The sequence below is a fragment of the Corvus kubaryi genome, unplaced genomic scaffold (assembly GCF_017639235.1).
Source record: "Corvus kubaryi isolate FWS band 111438036 unplaced genomic scaffold, C.kubaryi_AGA036_p1.0 138, whole genome shotgun sequence".
Taxonomy (NCBI): Eukaryota; Metazoa; Chordata; class Aves; order Passeriformes; family Corvidae; genus Corvus; species Corvus kubaryi.
In genome coordinates this window covers 14,097,486-14,116,730 of record NW_024580672.1, presented here as the reverse complement: position 1 = coordinate 14,116,730, position 19,245 = coordinate 14,097,486, and the positions used below count along the sequence as shown (strand labels likewise).

At 41.2% G+C, this 19,245-nt stretch overlaps 1 protein-coding gene across 3 annotated transcripts; it reads right to left on the bottom strand.

Annotated features, from left to right (window-relative positions):
* Position 1: 1 nt before the first annotated feature.
* Positions 2-18,950, bottom strand: PDCD4 (programmed cell death 4). 3 transcript variants are annotated; one of them, XM_042019304.1, is made up of 13 exons: positions 18,884-18,950; positions 14,782-14,929; positions 13,515-13,611; positions 9,903-10,199; positions 9,263-9,357; positions 7,481-7,594; positions 6,994-7,215; positions 6,635-6,732; positions 5,014-5,128; positions 4,048-4,155; positions 2,866-2,976; positions 1,964-2,103; positions 2-751 (listed from the first exon to the last, which is right to left on the bottom strand). In XM_042019304.1, exons 3-13 carry the CDS (start codon positions 13,552-13,554, stop codon positions 691-693), a joined length of 1,401 nt encoding a protein of 466 aa, XP_041875238.1. In that variant the 5' UTR covers positions 13,555-13,611; positions 14,782-14,929; positions 18,884-18,950; the 3' UTR covers positions 2-690. The 3 variants fall into 3 exon arrangements, with proteins under 3 accessions (XP_041875238.1, XP_041875235.1, XP_041875237.1); XM_042019301.1 differs by lacking the exon at positions 18,884-18,950 and adding an exon at positions 18,556-18,685; XM_042019303.1 differs by lacking the exon at positions 18,884-18,950 and adding an exon at positions 15,853-16,107.
* Positions 18,951-19,245: the final 295 nt, after the last annotated feature.

The following is a 19,245-nucleotide window of genomic DNA, read 5'->3' as shown; positions in this document are numbered from 1 at the left end:
CTTCACAAAAAATATTTTTAATATGTTTTACCAGAACTTTTCACTTTTCCAGTTACATAGAAAAAAAAGACAAGTTTGGTACATGGGGGCTGAAACCAACCAGTGTTCTCCCCTGAAACAGATGAATTTTGTCTTGTGACCCAACTGTATTTTCTTGGGCTCTTTAAAACAAAGAAACTGCTATTTTTTTTTTCCTCCCAAAGCACAGTATTTCTTCAGCAGCAATGGAAATGGGATCACAGCAGCTTAACTTGACCCTTCTATAATAAAGCTTTGTATAAACCAGTGATTTTATGATGACAGCACTGTCCTGGAAATAGCGAGCGGCAGTCAAGACATCGATGCACACGTGGAATGATTAGGTCATAAACATGGCACATACAGAGATAGCTTATTTGAAGGCACCACCACAGCAGAGTGGCCAGTTGTTCTACTATATGCCCAAAGAAAGAAAACTTCTTCCTGAAATATACAAAACTATTAAAAAAAAAAAAAAAAGAAACAATTTGTACCCAAAACATGTGCTCTTAAAAAAATACGAACTGTGCTAAGCAACTCTTAAATCTGGCATGTCCTAGATGTGTATACATATATACATACACACACCAGAGGAGCATGCGTGTTTGTATAGATCGATAGCAAGCCATGTTCCCTTTCAACTTGTAAGGCTTCAGGAGGCAGTTCTCACATTCAGTAGCTTTCCAGCTTAAGACGACCTCCATCTCCTTCACTCACAAAGCGCTTCCTGCCCCTGTAAGAAAGTAGAAAGTATCTTTTCACCAATTCAGAGTAGCATGGCTTGTTTTTTCTCACTGAGAAGAATCGTCTCTTGGTCTTGGAAGTCAAATATAAAGTGTAAGTTCAGCAGGGTTAGCAGTGATCACAATGTCAGCTCAGCTGCTTAAAAATGCTTGTTTGGAAACCTAGGGATGGCAGGTTTCTACCTAAAACTGAAGTACACAAACCAAAACTGCCTCTCAACATAAAACTGGTAACCAAAGTATAATCAAGCTTTTAATGCAGTGATGACTCTCAGCCCTCCCACACCCCCAAACCTGCAAAACATTTGACATCAACACACACACAGAGTGTTTTAAGTGTAAAATCCACAAATGGAGGCTGTTCTTGATAAAGATGCTAACATTTCGAGATCCAAATTTACCACAAGCTGTCGAAATGGTTTAAGAACTCTAACAAAACACCCAAAATAGAAAAGACCTGTTAAATAAATAGTATTCCCAATGCATAAAACTGAATAATAGTTCTAACATCCTATTTTAAAATTTACATGTATTCTTCAGAGGAAATTAAACTTATTAACTGTTTTGTGACCAGTTAGGAGATGACAGCATACTGATGAGCTACAGTTCAAACAGCATTATTTATGCTACAAGTAACCAAACCATAACAAACCAAAAGCACTATATGTATCACAGGACAGATAGGAGAGATGGGGTGCGTAGAGCTTATCACATGTTAGTGTTTGTTCTTTTTTATATAAACATTAGGACTGGTTGTCTCATCTTAGAACTCTAATCACATTGGTAAGTTTAAACCATTTTTGAAGGATTTTTTTCTCATTTCCCCAGTATAACTGACAGTTTTCCACTGTAACTACATGGACCATTGTGACACCTGGATCTTCCAGCTTGGTGCTGCACTGATTTCTACCAAGAAAATCAGGAAAGCAGAGGAGAGGCAGCCTTTATCCTCTGGGGAGCACTGAGGGGTCCTGCCTGGGATTCACAGGAGGCTGCCTTTCCTTGAGTATTTATCCCAGCCTCCATATAACAGGTTTCACATCAGTGCAGCTTCTTAATACACTTTTTACCAGTCCAACTGTTTGTCCATCCTCCAGTTTCCACTTCCAATCAGTAACACTTTGGTCCTAAGATGCTGCTTTCTGTAACCTATGATAGAAATGAAGAGCACTGCCTTTGCCTATATACAATGAAACAAGTACCTTGAAGGGCACAGGTCTCTCAGTGGTTTGGAGATGATTCCAGCCTGAAAGCATTCCTCTACAAAGCGCTCGAGCACAGAATAGGAGTGTGGCACATCCAGGTTAATGTCTGGGATTTCACAGTAAACCCGTTCATAGCCCTGCAGTGTAAGGATTCAAATAATCATCTGGTTATTCCATGATTTTATTACAATGTTTTTAAATACCCTTCTGCACTACAGAGGATTAATTTTTTTTATATGGTTTCACACATATGTGGATAGTTCCAACAAACCTAAAGCAGAGCAGCTACAAGTCAGTAGAGAAATAAGGTATATAATATCAGCCAATACCATGGCATTATACAAATACCTATCTACATAAAAACACAATCTGAACGTTTAACTTCTTTAGAAGTGAGAAATCCAGATAGTACAAAATCTCTGTGTTAGCCTGCCTGTTACTACGTGGGTAGTAATATGGGAAGAAAATTAATGTCTTCCAGGTAAATGAACAAAATGTGGCCACAAACGCAGTTTATGCAGCAGGGAAGAAACTACCAGAGATGACTTCATCACTTCCCACCAGCAACTCAGCTGGGCGAATTTTTATGTAAGTCTTGGTGTGGTCCCCAGTCTGCCCTGGGACACAACTGCTGTCCTATACTCATCCTGAGAAGTAAAGTCACAGATGATTCCAGCTGTGCAAAATACTGGTTTCTATATGGCTCTACTTGACATTTGTAATTAGCAGGCCTTTATTGTACTATTTCAGTTACAAAGAACTACCAGATAAAAACAGAAATTTAAAAAATGAAGCAATATTGCAGCATTTTAGATGATTCATTTTAACCATTTAACTGCATAAAGGCAGCTGGAAATTTTCGAAGACCTTATGCAAAGTTCTCTAAATGCCATACTTACTCTTTTCATTTGGTCCACAGTAATGACAGAAGACTTCCACAGAGTTTTTAACAAATCCAGTATCATTTTAAAGGTCTTTTCTCCAGTTGACTCCAAAACCAGTACAATGGCCTAAAACAAATCATGCAAGTGTTTTGACTAAAATGAAAACAGTGGCTCAGGTACATGGTGTGTGAACATATGAGGTACAGAAAGGAGTAAATGCATTATTAGGAATTTTCTGGGGAAAAAAGCCCATTTGATACATGCACTCACCATTTCAGTTTAATATTATTATTATTACTTGAAAAGAAGAACTGATGAGAAGTTCATTGGGTAAGATAAAAGGTATGAAAAACCAGAAAGGACTGGACAGAGTGAAAAACATTGCCTTTCTGTCTCTGGTTTCAGCACTACACAGCTGTATCCATATGGCTGCTGCAGTACAGAGGGCAATTAATTAATTTTGTGAAATCAATTTTGTATCCATGGGGTTTTAATTTTGTATCCATGGGGGTTTCTTATCTATGATTTTAGAAGGAGTCAGAAGCTTAAAATCTACAATACTCCACAACCTCCATCAACTGAAATGATTCTGCAGTTCTATTGTGAAGGAATTTTCTGTAACAAGTCAATTTACTGAAAAGGAAATTTTGGAGATTGTGGGTGTTCAGCTTTATTGGTAAACAACCATTTTCCAATTTGGCAGATAAAACAGTACAAATGGGAACCGTCTCCCATATAGGCTGGGTCTGAAATATGTGAGCTTTTACAAATGTGCTGGGTGAAACAATCCCACCCCGAAAAAGGAAGCTCTGTAACTTAACAAAACAGGTAACACCCATTAGAATACCCAGGTATATGAAACTAGAAGGAAATAAACACCTAAACAAAGCATGGGAGGGCTTTTTTGCTGCTATTCCTCAGCAGAAAATAAACTGAGATCTTATTTTCTTATTTTCTTTGTAATAGTCTGAATTCAACTACTTAACGCCCAAAAATTGCTTCTGGATCTTCCCAGCAGCAGCTTACTTGTTGCACAGTGCACACACAAATGAGCACACAAACCATTAACTTTACATGGAACAATTTAGTTATTCAAATAACAGAACAAGCAACCTAAGCTTCAGATGCCAGTTATATTATTTGCATGCCCACATCAAAATACCAACAATTATTAAAGGGACTCTGATTTCTCCTTACTTCATATACAAGTTCATGGTGAAAATGGGGTACTTCCAGTTCCTGAAGGCAGCGTTCAGCTTCCAATACATCTCCAGAAAGCAAATACTCTTTCAGCAACATATCAATCTATTGAATTTTAAAACAAAAAACCCAACACTAATTAGATACAAAATTTAAAAGTTGTCAACTGTTTTGATAATCCCCTATCAACCCAGCAGCAAGTCAGTTCCTTGAAGTTGCTGCCAATGCTTTTATAAATGTAATTAAATTCAGGTATTAATTAAATGGAGATGTTACCAGTAACCTGAAACACAGTGTAAGCCAAATACCTATCCACAGTGCTGATACACAAGCACCAAAACCAGTGCTTTCTGAGCTGTGTATCACCCTAAAAGCTGAATATGGGTGTGATTAAGTTTATCTTCTCCCTTGAATGCCTCCTCCTATCATCTGTTACACTCCCAACCTAGAAATTGTAACATGACCTTTTTCCTTTAGACCTGCTGCCTTCATAGCATGGATCTCTAAATATTCTTGTTTCTTCCTCTCTCTTTTTTTCAGTTATTACTGTGCTTTTTTTATCAGCAACACCAAAAAAATAATAGTTTATCTAGTCTAGTCAGTTTCATCTCGGCTCTTTTAATTACTTCATCACTTTATACTGTGAGGTCTAAGAAAGCTAAATGCTTACAAATTTTGCTTAAAGCAAAAAAACCCCATATACTTGCAATACAGAATATGGCACTAGCATGTTCCCACCAGTGACAAATACTACAAAATTAACAAAATTATCTACATCAGTTTGTAAAAACTACTTCGTCTAACTCAATTATATAAAAAAGGAAGTCCAAACAACAAAACAAAACCAACACTCATGACATAAGACATCATTTTAGTACAGAATACATGTCACTCTTCCCTCTACCCCAAACGAGGTAAGCTTAGACCAACAGCCAACTGGAGAGAGGGGAGTTTTGTCATTACCTCTTTGACCAGGTGTTTCACAGACTGCTGGCCCCCTCCTGCCCCCCACACGCTGTCAATGCGCTTTCCTCCCTTGCTCATGCTCAGCAGCACCGTGGCTCGGTCCAGCGCAGCTCTAAAGGCAAAGTCAGTGCTTAAATTGTGATTACAGAACTTTATCAAATGCATCTGCAACTTCCCCCATGGCCATTTCTCCTCAGACAGAGCTACTAGATCTTTGGGAAGAGGTCAGGGTTATCAGCTCCATGGGGACCATCTCGATCAAAAATCCAGCAAATAAGCTCCCCACATGGTCCTTCTGTCACCTTTATACTCCTGGTCATACCATGGGTAAGGACAGGTTACAATCCTGTGGACTGAATCACCAATGCAGAACCTGAAACATCCTCACAAAAAACAGCTAAATATTTTCTTATGCAGAGATGGATTGTATCCAGGCTCCTCCGGGAATGCAGCTTGGCAGGTGGAACTCAAACAAAAAAGGCCTGAGTTGCTGCCACACTCAAGAACAGTTTTTCTACTGAAATACTATTTTCTGTTTGGGTCTAAAGTATTATGAAACCTTTAGAATTTAAGCCAAAGAAAACACTTCAGAAGGTAAATATGTAGATGGAAAAATGGTACAAGCTAGGGATGCCTGTTTATTGAAAAAATAATAAAAAGGGAAGTAAGGTGAAAAAAAAGAAGTCTCAGATACAGTATGTACCCTCCATGTAAAGGAGGAACAGTTCTCCCAGTCCTCATGCTGGGGGCAAGCCAATAACAATAACTCTATTCACCAAGATTTAATGAGCAGGAAAGACTGGCCAAGAAATAACAAAGGCAGCAAAGCATCCCAGATGTGCAGAATGCAGGCCACAATCCTTCAAATCACAGGACACATTTGTATAAGTGACAGACAATTTTCTCAATTTGAGCCCCCGAGGTAGGCAGCTAAGCACTGCTCTTCCTTCTGAAAGTGCCCAACTATAATCATTGCAAATGCAACTTCTGGAAGACACAGGAGTTCAGCACCTCCACACCAAGCCTCAAACATACACTTATGGGGGTAAGAAAAATAAAACATGACTCATTATTAAAACATCCCTCTTTGTCAGAGATTGCTCCTTCAAACTTCTCACACTGACATGGAAAACAATTGTACTTCTTGACAAATAGAGCATTACAGAGAAAGTCTCAGAAATCACTGCATAAGCTTCAAATCTTTGTAAGGCAAAACAGTTAATCCCTTGTGTATTTCACAACATATTTACAGCAGCTGTCCTGATGCTATATTTACCCATTAATCACATTAAAGCTTTTTCTAAGACAAAACCTTCTATAACCACTTCTTGTTTCAGCTCATTTTTTCACCCTCGAGCATAAGCTGGACAACAAACCTGACAAACTGAACTCAAATGTATTAATACATTTTTCAGAACTCAGTATTTCTCCTCTGACTTGAGTCATTCTGGATTTTGTTGGTTTTGTTGCAGATTTTATGGTTTTTTTTTTCATTTTAAATTAAATTTAAAAAAAAGTTAAAGAACTGCATGATTTATTCTGAAGCTGTAAATTCCTGATCATCATCTTTGACATTTGGAATAGAAAACTGTCTCTATACAGAAAGCAAGGAAATTACCGAGCTTGGACACAATCCACAGTGCCTTTGTAGCCATCTATGTAGGTACTGCTTAGGATCCCATCTCCAACAGCTCTAGCAATGAACTGGCCCACCAACTGCAATAAAACAGAAGCATTTTTAATGAAATGCTGAATTTCAAAGAATTTCTAAGTAGATAATTACAATGTGCTTGGTTTTCAGATTTTATTTAAATGAGCTGTTTCAAAGTGAAAACACAGCCTGGGTAATTGGGAGAGGATTACAGACAGTAAAAAATCAATAGATATTTTTCAAAATACGGAGTCTATTTCAGTTTATTTGACCTATATTAGCCACAAAAAGCTTCTGACTACTGTCATAAAGATTTACAAATATACCTGCGGCGCCCTGGGAGAGTCCAACACCAATTCAGGTAGTTCTTTGAGCAGTCTATCAAAGGACTTTTCCACATCAGTTTTGCTTACTACTGTCCCACAAAGGTCGGAGATAAGCTTAGATGTCATTTCCCTGTGACTAGCCTTCCCCTCTAATGCCAAGGAAACAGCCAGCACTGGCACACTGTATTTCATTTCACCAAGGTTTAAATTCTTCAGCATCTCCTAGATAAGATTTGAAAAATGAAACAATGAGATTTCATAGTTTTTATTATTTAAATATATAAATAGACCTCAAATAAATATTTATGTGCTTATATTTATACAATTTCATATATGCTTCTGCTCATGTGCTTAATATAACTGGGTATTCTTACAGTACATTTCTTGCCAACTTCTCTATAAATTCGTTCATAGCTAGCAATTGCATTACCCTGTATGCTACAGCTTTGCCCCCTAAAACAAAGAAATAAAAAGGCACAAAACATACCGAAACTTCGTTAGTATCTCCATGTTCAAAATACTCCTGGATGATTGGTGTTAAAGTTTTTTCAAATGCTCTTTCATCAAGAGGTAAAACTACTGTTTCATAGACACAGTTCTCCTGTTTTAAAAGACAACAAAAGCGGATACCCTTACTGTCTCTTCTTGCACCTTATGCACCACTATTAGCATTAAGACAGATTTTTTAAAATCCATAATGATTTGTTCTTGGTAGTCAATATCCTTCCAAAAAACATTAGCCTCTGTCTCTACTATTAAAGCGTAGACAATGCTGGCTAATTGTCATACTTCTTCATATTTTGAATTTACTGTTAGCTGAATTCAACTGAAAGGCTGAATTTACTGTTAAATAATGGTAAATTATTTAACACCGAACCCTGTTCCTAGGATTCAATTGATACCACAGGAGCAAAGGTCAAATGCCTCCATACTGAAGGGAGAGCAACAGAAGCTCCCATCCCAGCCCAGTGAAGTTGGCTGTGCCACAGCACCTTCCCCTGCAAGTGGCACTCCCATCCCTGGCAGGAAACCTGCCTTGTTCCCTCTTCCTTAGTGACTGTGTGACCAGACAGGCAGTGCTATGCACAAATCACAGAAAAGGCATTTTCAGAATATTTGTGAGCAAAGACACTTCCTAAGGGAAAAAAGTCACACAGCAACTGCCTCATGCATCACCTGTCCTGCGGAGCTCCAGCAGCACCAGATCTCCCTGCTCTAATTCAGTTCCCTACTCCACACCTACAGAAACAACATTCAGAGCAATACTACAGAGCTGAACAAAGACATCTGAACAAAGAGGTTTTTCAACTAATGTTTAATGGAAAGAAACTTTTCATGGTCAAGAAGTATAGCAGAAATAAGAAAACCTATCCTTCCATCATACCAACGTTACACAGAATGTTCCTTCTTCAATAAGCTTTGTTCTATGCACTTGTCAGCTCCATTTTTAATGGCTATTTCAGTTAATGTAAAGTGTCAAATTTTAGGGAAAACTGATTTTCCCTGGAAGAAGACTTTGATACTCCCAGATACCATTCTTTCAGCAGCTATGGCTACAGCAAACAGCCTCTACTCAAAGGACACCACCATTGTTCTTATGTCATACAGAACGTACTTATGGTCAGTCTTGCAATTGTATTATCTCAGAGACTTTAGCAATCTGTGTTTGTAATCAGCATTTCCCTTTCAGTGATAGAGATCCCCTCTGCCCAATAAGCTTTGCTTTCTTTCCCCTTGCCCCAGTAATATGGCTGTAAGATAGAATCTTCCATAACATATTCTAAATAAACATATGCCAATAAAATACCCAGGCTATCGACTTCATGCTGGTTTGAAGTGTTTACACCAAGCAGACAAGACATTGGGTGGGCTGGGAACACAGGGAAGAGAAAAATCTATAAAGGATACTGTCCCCACTAAACTCCCAACCTGAGCAAGTCTGTGTTGCATTTTTAACACAGTGCCTGTGTGCAATATAGAGCAGCACTGCAACATCCACCTCCATGGGAATCAGCAGTGGAGAACACACCTGGGAAAGCGATGCTGCTTACTCAGGCATAGAAGGAGGGCTTGGGGGTAAGATTTGTGAGTATTCCACTGTGACTTCTATACCAGCTGACTTTTTACTAGCCAATAATCTATTCTTGAGCATAAAAATGAGCATTTTGTAGTGTAGTGTAGCCAGGCTGACATTCATATTAACTCACAAGGCCATTGAAATCGATAAAAGGAAATATAAACCAACACTGCAAAGAAACTATTTGCATACCTGGTCATCATCATAATTAGGATCCTTAATATCTACTTCTTCCACATCATACACTTGACCTGGTGTCCCCCAAACTCCTTTACCACCTGCTCCACCTGGCAAAATATGGGAGAGTAAGTAAGGACCGCCAGTTGACAAACACTTCTGAGTTCAACACAACATTCTTTAACTTAAAAGTGATCTATCACTGTTTGTGTCCATCTCCTGACTAACAATATATGCTAAAAAGGGTGTGTTTGTCTGACAAGTTCCCAGTTCCACAGCCACTTTTCATCACTTTCCAGTAAGACACTAGAAGCAGTATGGAACTTCAAAAGAATTACTGAAGTTCAGTTGAAACTGTACTTTCAAATATAACCATGATTTAAATTTGCATTAGTAACAGTCCTGTGAACTACCAACAGTTCAAATTTGTGTATTAAATCTACTAAGGAAAGGTACTTCCCTCAAAGACAGATGTTGATTGATCACAGACATTATATTTGCTGCTACCTGCTACTGGCACCCACTAACATAAAGGGCCAAATGCCTGCACAGAGACTGTGGTTTATGAACACAATTCCCAGCAGAAAAAAATGTACTGTGCTTTGAACAAATCTTTATCTTTCTCATTCTACTCTCTTCACTAAGCTACACAAACCTTTCTTTGGTAGACCTCTTCCCTTCCCAGACCGGGATCGCCTGTCCAGGAGTTTCCCCTTTGGGCTCGTTGGTACAACTCCAATCTTCAGTGTCTCTCCATTCTCACTAACAGAGTCTCCTCTCCCAGAATCTCTAGAAGAGTTTTTCCTCAACCGTCTCTTTGCTTTAGCATTTATTTTGGCTTCGGTAATTGAAGTTGCAGGAATCCAATTTCCATTGATTTCAGTTTTTCGTTCCTCAGACACACCATTTTCTTCATCACCGGAAAATGGAGCATCATTTAGATTCTCAAGTTCTTAAAAAGAAGACAGAAAAAAAAATCTTTTATGTCAGAATACCAAAACGCATTGCATTTAGAAAGGATTATAACATTATATAGAACTCTTGCTTCCAACAGTGTTAAGGCAAATGTTGTTTTTAAGATATGTCTACATATTGCAGTAATAAGGAGTTTCTTATTCCCCTGCACAAAATATCCACAATCTAAACAGAGCAGATGTCAAGAACTGGAAAGCAAATTAACAAAACCACACATAAATACGTAAACCACAGAAAACCCCACCCTTGTTAAACAAAAACCATCAGAACTCCTCAGTGCATTAGATCTAAGTGCCTCGTTCTCACTCCACCCACTCTTCTCTTGCTTTAGAAACAAAGAAAACTGCCAATAGAGTAAATTCTGTAGGAACTCACTGATGCTAAAAGACTCCTCACCAAAGTGAAATTAACTCCGTAAATCATCAACCAACATTCCCCTTATTCAGTTCAAGGAATTTCAAACACAGCCCACTAGCAAGAAAACCAACAACTTAGCCATAGAAAAATATAAAAACATCACTACTTTTATTTGTTGTTTTTAAAGTTATGGGGGAAAAATGCTGTTCAATACAAAGCTTGGAGAGCTTGGTAATGAAGACTCATAGAATACATAGTCCTTTGAATCAGTGGGATCTCTCTTCTCTATGGATTGTCCTTCACTGTAGCTTCTGTCAAGACTTGCTAAACACAACACAAATATAATAGGTTTGTTCTGTACCCAACAAGAAACTCTCACAACTTAAGGATCTGTAAATGTCTTAGAGCACTGAGAAGTGCAGTAACTTCACTCTCTGAGGAAGCTAAAGCACATTTCATGTTTAGGTCTAAAGTCTTACAAAGTTAAGTTGTCCCCCACTTGTGCTGTGTGGTTCAGCAGGATGTCTTATTCAGAGCACTATAAACAAAAGCTTTCACAAGCTATTCTTCCCCTTCTTAACTAATCAAGTTAAAAAAAAAGAAAAGAAAAAGCACCTGAGGACCTATTTACATTCCAGTGAGTACCCTGGGAGTCCTTGCAAACTAGAAGACATGCACAAAGCGAACAGCCTCAGCTCTCTGTTACACAGTTCTCTGTTTCTTGAGAACTGAGTAGAGTCCTAAAGACACAACCCATAGCCTGGACACTAGCAGGGCAATAGGAGGGCACTCCGAAGAAGCTGCTTTTCCAAAACTGCTTTACAGAAAAGCTCACTGCTATAAACCCAGAATATGAAGATATTTACATTTGAACTTAGCTAATATATTAATTCACCATTCTGATACTTTCTCATTAGCAACATGCATTTGGCAATACTTCTCAGAAGTATGTTTTTTTCACTTCAGAACAGGTTAATGAAAAATTGTTTTGAAAGCAAAGTGCACTAATGAAATATTGCCAATCTTCAAGCATGTACCCATATCAAAGAGGATACTACTCTACAAACGGAGAAAACTTTGATGGAACTGCCTCCTTTGTGATCAAAGAAATAACATTTAGACACTGGTGTTCACAGATGTGAATGCTACAGCTGAGCAAAAATGCAGCCATTCCAGGCTAAGCTTCATCTTTCCACTCATTACTCCCACAAAAGCATTCCTTTTACGCTTGCAGCAAGCTAAAAAAGAAAAGCATGCATCACATCCAGGAAAAAATTTCTCACAAGCAGCCTTCTCAGTTTGTCTAACATTTTAATAAAACAATGAGAGATTTGCATAAATCTAACAGAGGGGGAAAAAAACGAGCAAACCCAAACAGGTTTCCTTCCTCTCATTCCCCAGGAGACCCCATCAGCAACAACCAGCTCTTCTCAGTCAAATGCACGCAAATTCCTCTTCATGCTCAGTCTCCCATGAATTTCTCCAGTTTAGACCTGAGACCTGGCTGTCCAGAAACTCTACTCTTTGAAGACCACTTCCTTCTTCCTCAGTTTCCAAAGAAAATGGCCAACAACCAACACAAGTCAGTCCTGACTTCAACAGCTAAGGATTAAAGGGGAGGTTACAGTCCAACCTCCTTACACAATCCTGATCTCAGGTTCAAGACTAAAGGAAATCCTCCACAGGAAACATCCAACCCATAAGAATTAATATTTCTCACTGCACTACTAAACTGTTTTTTATATAACACTGTCACTTCCAGCTGCAACCTCTTTCTCCATAATATGGTAACCAACTGGCCCTCCACTATTAGTTACCTTGTTAGGCTTGAAAAAACAGGCTGAACACATACATTATTTTCCAAAAACTTATAAAATAAAATGAAATAACAAGAACCTATAAAATGGTGCAGATCTTCTTTCCAGCTTCTCATTTTCACATCATATAACAGATACATATATAGGCAGTAACAGTCTTGGATCAACTTTAATACTTTGTTTACTATATATTAAGAAGTTATCCAAATTTATCTCATTACCCTGCTATTAAGCCTAGCAGGCTCACTTAAAATCTGTGCTTTTATGGTGTTACCTTCATTAAGAAAGCCTTCTACCAATTTAAACTGTCCAAACTCACTCAAACCAGCTCTCCTGCAGCTTTCCACCTATTATTCAAATATAATCCTAAAATGTGGAGAACCAAGGTATCTTCTGCATTAACCTAATTTTGCTTAAATATCAGAACATCAACATCAACTCCCTATGATTATGGAATATGTTGCCAGCTCAACTGCATTACTGCCATCTTAACATAAATACCTGTTATCCTTAAAAACATTCAAAACCTCTTTGACATGAAAGAGTCAGTGCAGACCATCATAATGTTTGGAAGATACAGGAAACAACATGAATCTGTGTTACCCTGACTAAGCATCATAAAAGAAATGTGTGATATGGACAGTCAATTTCATGGCAGTCTTTAACATGTACTTCCTAAATTTTTCCCATGCCAGCCCACTTCCAGTCAAGCACTTCAACATTTTTCCCCCCTAATTTTAAGGTAAATAGTTGCATAAAAACAGAGTTTGTACATCTTAAACACACCTACACATTTTACTTCTAAGCTTATTCTTTTCTTCACATCAGCACTACTTGAACTCAGATGATAACGAGGCAAGTGCAACTACTATTCAGTAACTTACAGAAATGCTAACTTTATTATTTTAACAAATTTTAAATAAATGTAATAGAGCAGGAATCTATGATATATAATTGAAATAACTATTCTGTAAGTTTTTGATGATTGTTTTTTAAGCAGTATTGTTAAAAAATTATCAGGTGATACATTTGTTCTACAGAGAACATTTCTGGTCAGCTAAGCAATTTTAAGTAAAAAAAAAAAAAAAAACACCAAAACAACTGAATACATTACTTACCTGGTGGGGTAATAAAAATGTGCTCCTTTTCTATTTCCATAGTTGCTTAACAGAGCTGACTGTGAAATGTAAAGTCTTAATGTTTTCCCTCCAAGGCCTAAACAGAAATAGAAAAGCTTAGAGAACAAAAAACACTAGACCAAAGTAAAATGCAAACGTTTCACTCACAAAATATAAAAATTGAGGAGGTTAAGCTATAATTAACTATTAGTAACAGCTGAAAAGTTCCTGGGAAGGTAAATGGTGTAGCAAGAGAGAAGCACCACCCTCCAAAACATCTAAGTCTGGATGCCTTAGCAGTTATCAGTTCTGCTGCTTATGAAGGGGACAAAAGCCGTTACTTTAAGGCTAAAAGCCCCATGTATGCAGCTTTTTTTAGCTGATAAAAGCCACCTCTATCAATCTAGACTGTCCTGTTCTGCCAAGTGGTTATCCATACAAGCATACAATACCAATGTTACTATTTCATCCACGAGAGAAACGTTCTTCATGTGAATGATGCTGATAAAATGGTACCAATTTATCGAGTTCAGCCCAGCCCTTAGAAAACAAGCTAATTTCTGATCCGCCCCTCAAGGACATAGTCTTTGTTTTACTGTCTGTGTACATACAGCTATCATGCTTTCACATCTGTGCTTCTGCACCCTTCAAACGCTCCTGGCAACCACCATTCAATCTGCGAGGGATAAAGTTCTCCATGTCTAAACACTTCTCTTTTTCTGTTCCTGTTTCTCCCCCTCCCTAGTAGCTGCTGTTCTCCAAACCACCCCAAGTCACTGTGAATGGGATGGCATCATCCATCTCTCCTTTATGTACACAAAAAATTAAGCAGTCCCAGAATTCCCTCACACACTTTTTCACCTGCAAGATTTTCACAAATCCCTTCATAGGCCTGGGAATATTACTGGTATTTCTGTATGTGCCATAAGAATTCAGTAGCTGTTTTTTCCCCTATCTCATCCTTTGCTGCCCTGAAAACTGTTTACTGTTGAGTGGTAAGATTGTGACAAGGAAGGACTGCATTCCCTTCCCCTTTTCTTCTCTTCCCCGGTTTTCCCCTTTCATGCCCACTTGCCTGCCACAGACCCATTAACGGCCAATGATTCATCACAGACCGTTGGCAATAAAGAAACTGGTTTGGGGCACAGCATTCAGCTGTCATGGTCTTGTATTTCCCAATGCCAACCCAAACAGTTCCCAGCCTTCTGCAATAAGAGTCCTCCCTGCCCCACACATTTTTTTAAAATAAACATTTTTTGTGAGTTACCTCAAGCAATCATTCAGGAGTTCTCCAGTGTTCCCAGTCACTGCTGGTTGAGATATTTTTCCGTGTGGGTCTCAGTCTAATCTGCGCAAACTACCTTGTAAGAACAGTTTTACTCTTCCTAGTGGAATGTTCCATCAGTTGTCCACCTCTTGGTAAAAGACAAAAAAGGAAAAAAAACTGTGTTAAATAATAATCACAGCTTTCATCATTTGCAACCAAGTTCTAAATTTCAAGTGGAGAAATGCTCTTCCTGTACAGGACCCTAGTTTAAATCCTCCACCTGTGGCAACATAATAAGTAACAACCCAACTTCCATGTGGTGTCTTTCTGAGATTCAGCAGCCTACTTTGTTTATAACAAGGATGATGGAATATCCAAGCCTTACAAGTCCTGCTGTCATACTGATCAGGAGATATGAGATACACTCTCAGTTTAGCAATGCACATTCTCACTAACTCAAACCAGCAGATTGCTGGGGCTTCAGGATGCTGGTACTTATCACTGCATCCAAAACCCACAACTTTCTGATTTGCAGACTTACACCACACAGCACTACCGATCAACTAGGGAACACAATTTGCAAAACCGCCTTAAAAACATCAGAATCCGTGTTAGAGATAATACAGGAACAAAATGGACAGAAGCCACTTTAGGCAGAACACAAATGCGATGGAAATTTTTAAGATGAATCAGTGATATGAACAATACTTTTACAGTAATTCGTAAGACAAGGATATTTTTCTAAGCCACTGAAATCCACCAGTAAAACATACTCGGTGCTCTGTACCCACTACCATTTCTTGTACTTCATCTAAACAGGCATTCCACCTCAGCAGAGACATTAACCTTTAGAAGCAACACACGCTGCAGGACAAAGCTTCCAGAAGTTATCAAGACCTCCCGTGGGCGCAAAACATCCCTGAGTAACTTCCACATAGCACACACTTTTTTTCCCCTCCTCCCTAACTTTAAGCAAACACCCCCATCACCGAGGCTCTGGCGACCTGCCAACACCAGCTGCTGCTCGGCAGCCACAGATACAAAAGCCACGTTAAGATCCGGTACTCCTACCAAACCCGTGCCGCTGGCCGGGACCAACGGCGGCGCAGCGCCGGCGCTGAGGAGCGGGCGGGACTGACGGCTCAGGCCGCCGGGGGCCGGACCGCGGGCTGCAGGCCGCTGGGCGCGGGGCCGAGGGCTCAGGCCGCCGGGGCCGGGCTGGCGCACAGGCACAGGCCTAGCGCTGGCTGCCGCGGCCCGGGAGCGCCCGCAGCCCCCGGGATGCGCCCGCAGCACCGCCGCTCCCTCAGGGCCGCCGGGGCCGGGCCGAGTCCCCTCAGCCGCCGCCGCGCGCGCTCCCGCCGCCCAGCCCCGCCCCCTGCCTGCCTGTGTTTTCTGCCCCAGCGACACAGCCACCCGCGGCGCGGCCATTGGCTGGCTGCCGCCCGCCCCGCAGCCAATCGGCGGGCGGCGGTGGCGGTGGGCGGGGTCCGGCGCGCGTTCGGCTCGGAGGGAAGGGCGGGGGAGAACAGCTAGGGCGAGACCATCGCGGGTGGGTCGGTGGGGCGGAGGGGGAGCGGGAAGGAGCCATTGGTGTGGGGAGGGGAGCGGGGGCCTGAGGCGCGCCTGATAAGCGCCCGATAAGCGCCCTCCATTTCCCTGTGAGACACAGCTCGGAGCGCCTACACCGGGATAGCATCGCCTGAGCCCTTCCATGGAGGGGCTTCACAGTGGCAGCCCCCGGCTTATGAGAGAACGGCTCCTTACATCTCGCCTGGGGGTGCTGATTGTTTGCACCGGGGCAGCCGCCGAAAAGCGGCAGCTGTGCCTGGTTCCTTCTCCACGTGCTGTTCTACTTCTTTAATTAAAAGTCTTTTTTTTTTCCTTTCTGAAGCAAAACCGTCAGAAAAATAATACATTACCTGTTCTCTGCGTGTGTTTCTCTCTGCTAACAAGGGGAGTTGCGGCCTTTGGCTGCCTCCCCACACAAGCCCTTCCCTCAGCACGGGGACAGGGTTTGGGCAGGGCGGCTCGGAAGCTCCGCTGCCGCCTCAGAGTTGGCGGCCGCGATTCCTGCTGCTCAGGCAATCCACGGGAAAGAGGTGCTGCAGCCACCTCCTCCCCTGCTGAAACCCTTAACACGCTGCAGGTTTAGGATTGACAGCCAAACCGGGCATGTCCGTCCACAGCCTTCCAAAGTTTCCACCTTGTTTTAGTTCACATTTACCCTGTTTGCTCTATGTGAACTGCCTGAGGGCACACACCTAATTAGAGATGACAGTCTCCTCTCATTGTCATGTGTTCTGCCTCCATTTAGGTCTCTCTTCAAAACTCAGCTCACCCTTTGTTTTCTCTCCCTAATTTGTCACTCCAGAGAGCCCAGGCAATGAGGGAAGCAAATACAGATCCCTTCTGCTTTGGTACTTGTGCATTGCAGAATTTTCCAGCTGCCAGCAAGAGAAACATCCTCAGTTAACCAGATTATGACTTGACTTTTGTCGTATTATTACATATTTTGCCAGTATAATTCTACTCCAGATTGGTGTACTTGTGGCTGAAATAAGAGCCAAAATTCCCTTGTGTAAGAGCCTCTGATTAATTTACTGGCCTGGCTCTGCATGAATCATCCAAAATAGGTTTAAGATTTAAAACAAAATTATCTGTTAAAAGAATGTGCAGCACGATTGCCATGTTTTCATGATACTTTCCCCATCAGCCAAATGACAGAAAGAAAATCTTTCTTGCTCATGAAGACACTAAATTGCAGAGTTTTCAAGTCAGAACAGTACAACGTGCTCACACAAGACCTTTTTCACACGCGACCTAGAGGCAGCTCTAAAAGATGTTGTTTCCCCATCAATCAAAAAATAGTTCCTAGTTTGCTCTTTGCACCTCTTCTGACTCGTGCGTACCAAGCAAACCACCACAGTGTCATCACCGAGATTTGGAAAATAAATTCTAGCTATTAACATGGATCATGGAATGCAAATTCCCCTGCAAGGGAGAGTGGGGCTTTAAAGAGATCTTTCAGTAAAGAGGAAAGAGGTGACAGAGAAACTGAAACAGTAACCAGAACCTGCACAAGAGAAGATGGCACAAAATACTGCATCATACCAATTTTACATTTTAAAACACCGTGGAAAACTGCTAGAGGATTTTCTGCTGAAGTTCAGGACTGGATCACTTCCAAGAGGCCTAAAAGCTGGATCAGTAGTCAAAACAAGATGAAAACCCCCAAACCATCCAGCACACCTCCAGACAAGAAAACTGAGGTTTTTCTTTCTTCTGCTGAATGTCTATTAGCAGCTGGGTTATCAATCACTGAAAATCTCATCTGCACATACTTTCTGATTTCTAAAGCACTGTGACCTGAAAAAGAGCTGATGTGCATGAAAGATAATTTGTATTTTTCCATAGTATCAACCAGCCTACTAAAAGACATCGCCTCTTTTTGCCTTTCTAACCCCAAAGCTGCCTGCAATAGCCAGAAGAAAGCTGATCACATGCTAACCTCTGAGCTGTAGAGACCTGCTCGCTCCCTCCTGCCCTCCCTCCCCAGACATATTAATAGCAAACATGCCACCAAAATCCCCATAAAAACAAAACAGCAAAATTCCTTCTCCCATAGCAACCAAAAAAAAAAAAAAAAAAGGCCAAACAAACTAAAACCCAACCCAAACTCTTTGGACCGTTTCTGGTGGATTTGCAGCTCGAGGCAGCCAGCGAGGGGTGTTCAGCTGGACCCCGCTCCCCGACACCTGCATCCCGGGTTACCTGCGCCGCGCCACAGCCGCCCGGCCCCTCCTGCGCTTCCACCCCTACAGTCGCCGATCCCCTGGAGCAAAATGCTCGCACTGAGGCGAGCAGGTCACTTTCTAGCAGCCTTCCTTCCTTAGAGCCTACTGGGTTGTTTTCAAACTCTCCCCTCCCTTTCTCACATGCTGGCCAAGCCCTCCCGTAACACCCAGGGGAGGAATCCATTGGCTGGAGTTCCCCAAAACGCGTGGAGCAGCCCTTCCCCCCGTCCGATGCCTGGTGCACAATAGACACCGCGTGTCTCCGCGCTGCCCTGGCCGGGCTGCTGCCGGCCTTTGCTCCTCACCGAGCTCTGGCTGAGCTGTCGCTGGGGTGACTCACGCAGGGCTTCCGACCTCCCGCACCAGAGACAGCAGTGAAAAGCAGAGAGAAGTTGCCTTGGGTTAGAAACATCACTGAGCGTTTCCCTTGTGCTCCCCACTGCGGATTTTTCGAAGTTTTACTTTCTGTTTTAAATATTTTCGATAGGCAGCATCTGTGCTCCTGACACCTCAGCAGTGCTGTTTGATTACAGTCTAGTCTGTTACTGTGTCACTTGGAATAAGAATTTCCACACATAATGCAGACAGCAAAAATGTATCCTATCTGTTAAATCAATCTGCTCTGTTCAGTTGCCTGTCTCTTGGCCTTCTGCTTTCTTTCCCTTCA

What these genes read in the sequence shown, in the direction of transcription:
- PDCD4 (XM_042019304.1), bottom strand. Translation starts at nt 13,554, where the DNA reads ATGGAAATAGAAAAGGAGCACATTTTTATTACCCCACCAG. An exon ending in CATTTTTATTACCCCACCAG is followed by an intron (nt 10,200 to 13,514) that starts GTAAGTAATGTA and finishes CTTCTTTTTAAG; the next exon opens with AACTTGAGAATCTAAATGAT. An exon ending in ACCATGAACTTGTATATGAA is followed by an intron (nt 2,977 to 4,047) that starts GTAAGGAGAAAT and finishes GATTTGTTTTAG; the next exon opens with GCCATTGTACTGGTTTTGGA.